The 13648-nt window shown below is 20.6% G+C and overlaps 1 protein-coding gene across 1 annotated transcript in view; it reads left to right on the plus strand.

Annotated features, from left to right (window-relative positions):
* Positions 1–333: 333 nt before the first annotated feature.
* The window catches only part of LOC124947080 (uncharacterized protein DDB_G0287625-like), a gene marked incomplete at its 5' end in the record, with an annotated part of 40838 nt that continues 27523 nt past the window's right edge, over positions 334–13648 (plus strand). The window contains 5 exon segments of the mRNA XM_047488735.1: positions 334–441; positions 661–876; positions 1239–1307; positions 1362–1407; positions 1484–1590. Coding sequence (XP_047344691.1) covers positions 334–441; positions 661–876; positions 1239–1307; positions 1362–1407; positions 1484–1590 — 546 coding nt within the window.

The raw sequence follows: 13648 nt of genomic DNA on the forward strand, positions 1-13648 counted from the left end.
AACGATAATAACTCTTATAGCGATAATAACTATAATAACGATAATAACGATAATAAAGATGATGACGATGATAACGATAATAACGATTATAACGGATATAGTAATAATAGCAATAAAGAATGTAACAACATTAACAGTAATAACGATAATGACGATAATAATAATAAACAAGAGGGTAATAATGTGATTAAAAATAATAAATATAATAATGACAATAACGACTATAACGTTAATAACCGTAATAATGATAATATCGAAAATAACGATAATAACGGTAATATCGTGAACGATATTAACATTAATAATTTAAGTAACGATAATAAAGATAATAACGTTAATAACGATAATAGGAAAAATAATAATAATAACTATAATAAGGGTAATAAAGTTAATAACAATTATAACGATAATAATAATAACATTAATAATAACGATAATAACATTATTAACGGTAATAACGTTAATGACAGTAATAGTAATAGTTATAAAGGTAATAATGATAAAAATGATAATCATCGTAATAATGCTAATGACGATAATAGCGATTATAACGATAATAATTATAATAACGATAATAAAGATTATAACGTAATTAAAAATAATAATAAGTATGGTAACAATATTAACGATAAGAACGATAATGTCGATAATAATTATAACAATAATAACGATAATAATGATTATAACGGTGATAACCATAATAACGATAATAACGATAATAAATATAATAACGGTAATAACGATTATAACGATAATAATAATAATAATAATATCGGTAATACCAATATTATAAATATTGAAAATGAGGACGGTAATAATACTAACAATAACGCTAATATATATAATAACTATAATAACGATAATAGTGATAATAGCGTTTATAACGTTAATGAAAATTATAACGATAATAACGATAATAATGAGAATGACGATAATAACGGTAATAACGGTATTAATGATAATGACGATAATAACGATAACATCGTTAATACGATAATAACGGTAGTGACGATAATTACAATAATAATAACGATAATAACGTTAATCACGATAGTAACGTTAATAACAATAAAACCGATAATAATATTAATGACAACGATAATAACGGTAATAACGATAACAAAAGCATTAAAAATAATAACGATAAAAACGATAATAACGAAAATTATGATAATAACGGCAATGATTTTTACAACGATGATAAAGATAATAACGATCATAACTATAATAACGAAAAGAGCAGTAATAACAATAATAACGGTAATAACGATAATAATGATAACAACGATAATAATAATAATTATAACGTTAAAAAAGATAGCAACAATAACAGCGATAATAACTATAAAAAAGATGATAAGAATAATAACGATAATGCAGATAATAACAATAATAACGTTAATAACTGTAATAACGAATATAACGATAACAAAGATAATAAAGATAATGACTATAATAACGATAATAACGATTATAACGTGAGTAAATAATAATAATAATAACGATCATAACAATAATAACTATAATAACGATAATGACGACAATAATTAAAATAATAATGATAATAACGGTAAAAATAATAATAAAAGTAATAACGAAAATTACAAAAATAACGGTAATAACTATAATAATGATAACAACGATAATAACAGTAATGAAGTTTATAACGGTTATAGCGGTAATGACGATAATAACGATAATAACGACAAAGATAATTACGACTCTAAGGGAAATAAAGATAATAACGATAATACGTATAATAGCGATAATAACAATTATAACGACAATTACGATTTTAAGGATAATAGCGATAATAACGAAATTAACGATAATTATAAAAATAATAATAATAGTAAAAATAATTATAATAATAATAATAATAATAATAATAATTATAATATTAGTAGTAGTAATGATAATAATAATAATAAAGATAAGGACGATAATTACAAAATAACGATAATAAAAATAATAATAATAATAAAAATTATAACGATAATGACAATGATAACGATTATAACCATAATAATGTTAATGACGTTTATAGCGGTAATAACGGTAATAATGTTAATAACGTTAATAAAGAAAATAAAGATAATAGTGATAATAATATTAATAACAACAATAAAAACGATAATAAAGATAATAATAATTATAATGACGATAATAACGATAAACCGATAAAATGATAATAAAAATAATAACGAAAATAAGTAAAATAACGATAAAAACGGTAATAACGATAATAACCATAGTAACAATAATAATTATAATAACGGTAAGAAAGATTATAACGATAATAATTACAATATTAATAACAATACTAATGATAATAACAATATTAACGATAATAACGATAACGACGATAATAATAATAATAATAACAGTGAAACGATAACGATAATAACGACATCAAAGATCGTAAAGATAATGAAATTTATAACTATGATAACAATAAATGTGATAATAACGATAATACCATAATAACCATATTAACGATAATATGGAAATTATCCACAATAACGATAATGACGATAGTAACGATAATAACTGCTATTCCGATAATAACGATTTTAACGATAATAATAATAATAATAATAACGATAATAACAATATTATCGATTATGACGATAATGACGATAGTAACAATAATAATAACGATAATAACGATAATAACGATAAAAATGATATTAATAATAATAACGCATATAACGATGATAATAATAATAATAATAATATCGATAATAACTACATTTAAGATAATAATGATAATGACAATAATAACTATTATAACGCTAACAATTATAATAACGATAATAACCATGACAACGATAATAACGATAATTACGATAATAACGATAATAACGGTAACGATATTAACGAATATAACGATAATTAAGTCAATGACGATGATAAGGGAAATAGCAATAATAACGATAATAGCGATAATAACGATTATAACGATAATAAAGATAATGATAATAATGATAATAACAATATTAACGATCACAATGATAATAACGATTATAACGATAATGACTTTTAAAAGGACAATAACGATAATTATGGTGACAAAAATAACGATAATGACGAAAATAAATATTATAGCGATAATAACGATAATAACGATAATAAAGAAAACACGTTAATAACGGTAATAATGATAATATATATTAAAACGATAGTTGCGGTAATACGTTAATAACGGAGCTAGCGGTAATAACGATTATGACGCTAATAACGATAATAAACGTAAGTACGATTGTAACGATAATAACGGTAAGAACGATAAAAATGATAATAACGATTATGACAATAATCATAACGAAAAAATCTATATTAACGATAATAACGATAATCATAACAATAACAACGATAATAGCGATAATAACGACAATAGAGGAAATCACGATTATAACGATAATTACGATAATAGCGTTAATAACAATAATAACCATGAAAACGATATTAACGATATCGATAATAACGTGAAGAAGATAATAATAAATATAATATTAATAACGATAATAACGATATTAATGATAATAACTAAAATAACGATAATAATAGTTATAACGATTCTAACGATAATAATGATAATATCTATAATTCTAATAATAACAACGAAAATAAATATAATAAAGATAAGATCGATCATAAAGTTAATAGCTGTAATAACGATAATAACGATTATAACGTTAAAAAAGATCATAATAATAATAATAGCGATATAACTATGATATAGGTAATAACGATATCAACGATAATAACTATAAAACGATAATAAGAATAGTAACGATAATAAAGATAATAACAATTATAACGGTAATAACTTTAATGACGAGTATAACGATATTAAGGATAATAACTATAATAACGATGAAAACGATTATTTCGTCAGAATTAATAATAATAATAACTATAATAACAATGTTAATGATAATAACGATGATAACGATAATAATAATAATAATCACGATATTTACGATAAAAACGATAATAATGATAATAAAAATAATAACTATAATAACGATAATAACGATAATGATGAAAATATCGAAAATAACTGTAATAATAATAATAATAATATTAAAAATAATAATATTAATTATAATAGTAGTGACAGCATTATTAATAATAATTATTATAATAATAAGAATAATGACGATGATAACGATTATAACGATTACAACCATAATAGCGATAATAATGATGTTTAACCTTAACGATAATAACGATTATAAATGTAATAACGAAAATATCGATAATAAAGATATTAAAGAAAATAACGGCAAACACATTAATAACGATTATAAAGATAATAAAAAAATAACAATAATAATAATAGTAATAACGATAAGATCGGTAATAAAGATAATAACGTCAATAACGATAATAACGGTAATAATGATAATAATAATAACAATAACGATAACATCGACAATAAAGATAATAACGATAGTAATAATAATAACAACGAAAATAACGATAATAACTATAATAGAGATAATAACTATAATAACAATAATAACGATAATAACGTTAATAACAATATCAACGATAATAATAATAAGAACAAAGATAATAAAGATAATAATGATAATAGCGCTCTCATCGTTAATAAAGATAAAAACGAAAATAACAATAATAACGATAACGGTAATAACGATAATAAAGATAGTAACGGTAATAATTATAATAAGGATTATAACGATAATAAAGATAGTAACAATTATAAAAGTAATAACAGAAATAATGATTATAACGATTATAAAAATAATAACGATAAGTACAAGTATAACGGTAATAACGATTATAACGGTAACAACGATAATAACGATAATTAGAGAAGTAATGATAAAACGATATAACGATTATAACGATAATAACGATAATAACGATATTGATGATATTAATGACAATAACAAAATAATAATAATAATAAAATAAATAATAGTAATAACAAAAGTAATATTAAAAGTAATAATAATAATAATAATAAAGATGAAGAAAAAAATAACGAAAATAACGATAATAACGACAATAGCGAGAATAACGATGATAATAATTTATAATAATAATATTGATAATAACTATAATAACATTGATAACGTTAATAACGATAAGAACGATTATAATAATAATAACCATAATAACGATAATAACTATAATAGAGTTATTAACGATAATGACAATAAAAACGATAGTAACGTTAATTTCGTCAATAACGATAACAACGATAATAACTATCAAATTGATAATAAGGAAAATAACTATAATAGCGATAAGAACGGTAATAAATATAATAAAAATAAAAACGATAATAAATAAAATAACGATAATAACGATAATGACGATAAGAACGACATTAATATTAATAAGAATAATAATAAAAATTATAATACTAGTTATAATAGTAGTAATATAAATAATAATAAATATTATAATAATATTTTCAATAATGATAATAATAACGATTATAGCAATAAAAACGATAATAGCGTTACTAATAACGATAAAGGTAACGAACATAACGATGATACAATTATAACGATAATAACGGTAATACCTATAATATCAATTACAACGTTAATAACGGTATTAACGATAATAACAATAATATTTACGATAAAATCGATAATAACGATAATAACGATAATAACGATAATAACGATATTAGCGATAATATCGATAATAACGATAATTACGTTAAAAACAATAATGAGCATAATAACGATAATAACCATAACAAGATAATAACGATAATAACGATAATTAGGATAATAACGATGATAACGATAGTAACAATGATAATAATAATAATAATAACAATAATAGCTATAAAAACGATGATGACGATAATAAGGCTAACAACAAGAATAATTATTATAACAACGATTATATGGATAGTAACGATAATAACTAAATAATCAATATTAACGATAATACATATAATAATGGAAATAACTGTAATAACGATTGTAGTAATAATTATTACGATAATAACACTAATAAAGATAATTAAGATGTAAATAATAATAATATCGATTGAACGATAATGTAGATAATAACGATAATGACTATAATAACGATAATAAAGATAATAACGATTGTAAAGGTAATAACGATGATAACGATAATAACGATAATAATAATAATATTAAAGATAATAATGATAATAACAATTAAAAAGATAATAATGAAAATAACTATAATAATGATAAGTACGATTATAATGATAATAACGATAACAACGATATAACGATAAAAATGATAACAACGGAATTAACGATTATAACGATTATAACGATAATAACGATAATAATAATATTACTAACGATAAAATTGATAATAATGATAAAAACGACAATAATGACAATAACGTTAATAAGTGAAATAACTATAATAATAATTAAAACGATAATAACGATAATATCGATAATAGCGGTAATATCGACAATAAAGATAATAACGTTAATGACGATAATATCCATAGTAATGATACTAACGATATCAACGATAATAACAGTAATAACGATAGTAACAGTAATAACGATAATAACGATTAAAACGATTATAACAATAATAACGATTATAACGATAATAACGAAAATAACAATAATAAAATGATAAGAGCGATAAAAAAAATAAAAACGATAATAATAAAAATAACCTTACTAATGGTAATTGCTTTAATATTGATTATAACGATAATAACTATAATAAAGAGAATAACAATAATAAATACGATAATATCGATTATAACGATAATAACGATATTAGTAATAATTATAAAGATAATAACGAAAATATCGATAATAACGATAATTACGTAAACAACGATTGTTAATAAAGGTATAAATAATAATAATAACGATAGTAACGATAATATATATAATAATGATTATGACGATAATAACAATAATAGCGATAATAAAGATAATAATAAAAATATTGACGATAATAATGATAATAGCGATAATAACAATAAAAACAATAATAATAATAATATCGCTAGGAACGATAATAACGATAAATAGGATAATAACGAAGATTGCGATAAAAAAGATGATAATAATTATAATAAAATAACTATAATAACTATCATAACGATGATAACGATAAAAACGATAATAGAGTTAAAGGTTATTACGATTTTATTGGTAATAACGATAATTACTTAAAAAAACGACATTATCGATAATGCCGATAATAGCAATAATAATGTTATTACGGTAATAACGATAATAACGATAATAACGGGAATAACGATAATAACAGTAAGAACGATTACAGCCATTATAACGATAATTTCGATAGTAACTATAATAAGAATTATAACTGCTTAACGATAATAACGTTAATAAAAATAATAACGATAATAGCGTTAAAAACGATTATAACGATAATAACTATAATAACGATAATAACGGTTATAACGATAATAAGAATGATAGTAATAAATATAATAACGATAATAACGATAATAACGTTTGTAACGATAATAAAGATATTAACGATAATAAAGAAAATACTGATGATAAAAATAATAACGATTATAACAAAAATAACAGTAAAAACGATAACAATGGTAATAACGATAATAACGGTAAAAACGTTAATACCGATAATAACGATAATTACGATAATAACGATAATATCGATAATAACACTAATAAACATAATGACAACAATAACGGTAATAACGGTATTTTTGATAATAATGATAATAAAGATAATAACGATGAAAACTATAATTACTATAATAACGAAAATAACGATTATAACGAAAATAATAATAATAATAATAATAATAATAATAATAAGGATGGAAACAATATCAACGGTAATAACGTAAATGACGATAATAATAATATTAATAACGATAATAATGGTAATAACGGTAATAAACGTAACAAACATAATAACGATTATTACAATAATAACGATTATAACGAAAATAACGATAATATCGATAATAACGATTATAATGATAGTAACGATTATAAAGTTAATAATAATAATACTAATATCGATTATAACAATACTAATGACATTGAAAGTGATGACGATAATAATAATAATAGTAACTATAATATACATTATAACGATAATAACGATTATAATGACAATAACTTAAATAACGTTAATAGCAATTATAACGATAATAACGGTAATGACAATAATAATAATAATAACAACGATAATAATCATAATAACGATCAGAGCGGTTATAACGATAACAAAGAGAATAACGATAATAACGATAATAATATTAACAACAACGATTATAACTATAATTACGATAATAGCAATAATAACGACAATAAAGATAATATCAGTAACAACGATAATAACGTAACAATAATTCCGATTATAATGGTAATAAAGAAAATAAAGATAATAACGATGATAACGATAATAACGATAATAACGATATAACCATTACAACGATAATAACAATTACAACGATAATAACGATATTTACGATAATAACAATAATAACGGTAATGATAATAATGATAATAACGATATTAACGATAAAAACGATAATAATATTTATAACGACAATGACGCTTATAAGTATAAAAACGATAATCAAAGAAACGATAAGAACGATAATAACGAAAATAAATATTTTAACGATAATAACGATAAAAATGATAATAACAGGAATAGCTGTAATAAGGGCTATGTAGTTAATAACGATAATAAAAATAAGTAAGATTGTAACGATAATAGCGGTACTAACGATAATAACGATAATAACGATAATAACGTTATTTACGGTAATATACATGATAACGAGAATATCGATAATAAACGTAATAATAATAATAATAATATTAACGATAATAACGGTAATAGCGATTACAACGATAATAACGTCAATGACGATTATAACGGAAATAAATATAATAACGATAATAACGATAATTGCTATAATAGCGATAATAGCGATAATAACGATAATGATAATAACGATAATAACTATGACAATAATAAGGATTATAAAGGTAATAAAGATAATATAGATAATAACGACGATAAACGTTATAACGATAATAATTATAATATTAATTATAACTATTACAACAATATTAACTTTAGTAACTATGATGACGGAAATAATAATAATAATAACGATAATAACGATAAAAGCGGTAATAATGATAATAAAAATCATAGCTATGAAAACTAATATAAAGATAATAATAATAATAATTATAATAACAAAAATAATAATAGTAATAATAGTAGCATTGTAATAATAATAATAATTATTATAATAATACATATAATTTCGGTAATATCGATTATAACGATAACAAACATATTAGCGACAATAATGACGAAAATAACGATAATGTCGATAATAATAATAACGAGAATAATGATAATAACGATTATAATAATAATAATATTGATAATAACGATAATAACAAATAAAACGATAATAACGATAATAAAGAATATAACGATAATGACGATAATAACGTTTAAAAAGGAAATAATGATAATAAAGATTATAACGATAATAACGATAGTAACAATTATAAATGTAATAGCAGAAATAATGATTATAACTATAAGTGCAAGTATAATGCTAATAACTATTATAACGATAATATCGATAATAACGATAATATGAGAAGTAATGATAAAACGATAATAACTATTATAACGGTAATAACGATAATGATGATATTAAAGACAATAATAAAATAACAATAATAATAATAATCGGAATAATAATAATAATAATAGTAATAATAATAATATAAATGATAACGATAATGCCGTTAATAACGATAATAACGGTAATAACGATAATAATGGTAATACTAGTAATAATAACGATACTAACGACAATAACGAAAATGAATATTACTATGGTAATATGGATAATAAATCTAATAACCATAATAGCGATAATAACGATAATAATAATAATAATAATAATAATAATAATAACAATAACGATAATGTCCATAATCAAGATAATAACGATAATAACAATAATAAGTTTAATAACGATAAACGATAATGCCGATGATAATAATTATACCGATAATAACGATTATAAACATTATAACGATAATAACGGAAATAACTATGATAAAAATAATAACGACAATAACGATAGAAAAGATAAGAACAATAATTATAATGTTAATAACGATAATAACGATAACAACAATAACAATTATAAAATTGATACTAAGAGTAATAACGATAATAAAGACAATAACGTTATAAATTATAATAAAGTAAATAAGGGTAATGACGATAATAAGGATAATAACGATAATAACATTATTAACGATTATAACGATAATAACGATAACAACTATAATAACGGTAATAACTATTATAATGATAATTATAATAATAATAATAACGATAATAACAATTATAATGATAATAACGATAATAAGTAGAATAATTGTAATAATAACGAAAATAAAAATAATAACAATAATAATTAAAATAACGATAATAACGATAATATAGGTAATAACACTAACAACGATAATAAAGATAATAACGATGATAAGGATAATAACGATAATAACGAAAATAATAATAATAATAATAACGATAAAATCGACAATAAGGGTAATAACGATAATAATAATAATATCAACGATATTAAACGATTATAACGATATTAATGATAACGATAATAACGATAATAAAGGTAAAACAATAATAACGGTAGTAACGATTATAACGATAATAACGATAAAAATGATAATAAAAATAATAACGATATCCACAGTAATGATAATAATAATAATAATGTTAATAACGATAATATCGATAATAACGATTATAACGATATCAACAATAATAACGATAATGACGGTAAGGACGTATATAACGATAATAACGTTTACAATAATAAGAACGATGATACCGATAAATACGATAATAAAGATAATAGCGATAATGACAATAATAACGGAAATAACGATAAAATCGATAAGAATAATAATAATCAAAATAACGATAATAACAACGTTAACGATAATAACAATAATGAGGAAAATAATAGGAATAATAACAAAAATAAAGATAATAACGATAATAATGATAATAACAATAACAATGATAATAATGATAATAACGATTATAACGATAATAATGGTAGAAATGAAAATAGCAATAATAATATCGATAAAAACGATAATAACTATAATAACGATAATAGAAATAATAATAATAATAACGATTATAATGGTAATTACCATAATAACGATTATAACGATAATAACGTTGATAATGATAATAACGATTATAACGATAATGACGATGACAAAGATTAGGGCAATGATAACGATAAAATCGATAATAAATGTAATAACGATAACAACGATAACAACGATTATAACAATAATTACTGTTATAACGTTAATAACGATATTAAATTTTATTACGATAATGACAATAATAACGATAATAACGATAATAGCGATAATAACTAAAATAACGATAATAAAAATAAAAATAAAATTAACAATAATAATAATTATAACGATAATAAAGATAATAACGGTAATAAGAAAAGTAATAATGATAACGATAATAAGGATGATAATAAATAATAATAATATTATCTGTAATAACTATAATAACAGTGATAACGATAATAACGATAATAACAATTATAATAATAATAACGATAATAACGATAATATCTATAATAGAGATAATAACGGTAATAAGGAAAGTAACAATGATAACGATAATAGCGATGATAATAAATAATAATAATATTATCGGTAATAACTATAATAACAATGATAACGATAATAACGATAATAACAATTATAATAATAATAACGATAATAACGATAATATCTATAATAGAGATAATAAAGATAATGATAATAATAACGATAATAATGTTAATTTCGGTAATAACGATAACAAGGATAATAACTATAAAATTGATAATAAGGATAATAACTATAATAACGATAAGAACAGTAATAACGTAATTAACGACAATAAAGATATAACGATAATAACGATAGTAATGATAATAAAATAAAAAGATAATATAGATAATATCGAAAATAACTGTAATAATAATAATTATTATTATAATTATTATAATAATAATTATTATTATTATTATAATAGTGGTGACAGTAATAATAATAATAATTATTATAATAATAAGAATAATGACGATGATAACGATTATAACGATTACAACTAAAATGGCGATAATAATGATGTTAACGTTAACGATAATAACGTTTATGAAAGTAATAACGAAAATAACGATAATAAAGATATTAACGAAAATAACGGCAATAACACTAATAACGATAATAAAGTTAAATAAAATAACAATAATAACTATAATAATAACGATAAGATCGATAATAAAGATAATAACGTCAATAACGATAATAACGATATTAAGGACTATAAGAATAACAATAACGATAAAATCGACAATAAAGATAATAACGATAGTAATAATAATAACAACGAAAATAACGATAATAACTATAATAGCGATAATAACGATAATACTAATAATAACGATAATAAATTTAATAACAATAATAACGATAATAATAATACTAACAACGATAATAAAGATAATAATGATAATAGCGTTATCAGCGATGATAAAGGTAACAACGATAATAACAATAATAACGATAATGGTAACAACGATAATAACGATCATAACAATAATAACGATAATAACGGTAATAACTTTAATAAAGATTATAACGATAATAAAGGTAAGAAAGATCATAACGATAATAAAAATTATAACGATAATAACGATAATAGCGGTAATAACTATAATATCGCTTAAACGTTAATAACGAAAATATCGATAGTTACACTAATAATTATAATACCGATAATAAAGGTAATAACTTTAATAATAATAATAATAAAGATAATGACTATAGTAACGATAATAACGATTAAAACATCAATAACGATAATAACTATAATAATGATAAAATCGATCGTAACGATAATAATGATATAACGATAATAACAATATTAGCGATACTAACGATAATGGCGATAATAATAATAATAATTATGACAATGGAAGTGATAGCGGTAATAACTATAAGAACGGTAATAATGTTTATAAAGATAATAAAAGTATGAAGGTGATACGATGATAACGATGATAACGATTATAACGATTATAAAGATAATAACGATATTAACCATAAAAATAATAATAACGATATTAACGATAATAACGATTATAACGATTATAACGATAATAACTATAATAACCATAAAACTATAATCTCGATAATAACGATTATTACGATAATAACTGTAATAACGATATTAACTTTAATAACGATAATAACGATAATAACGATAAGGGCGATTATAACGATTATTACGATAATAAGGTTAATAACGATAATAATAAAAATAATATTAATAGTAATAATAATTAAAATAATAATAATAACAAATACGATTATATCGATAAAAGCGTTAATAAAGATATTAACGATTATAACGGAAATAACGATGATAACGATAATAACAAGAATAACGATTATTACGATAATAACTTTTATAACTTTAATGACGATTAAAAATATAATAACGATAATAACTATAATAACAATAATAA

Source organism: Vespa velutina, chromosome 2, assembly GCF_912470025.1.
Source record: "Vespa velutina chromosome 2, iVesVel2.1, whole genome shotgun sequence".
Classification (NCBI taxonomy): Eukaryota; Metazoa; Arthropoda; class Insecta; order Hymenoptera; family Vespidae; genus Vespa; species Vespa velutina.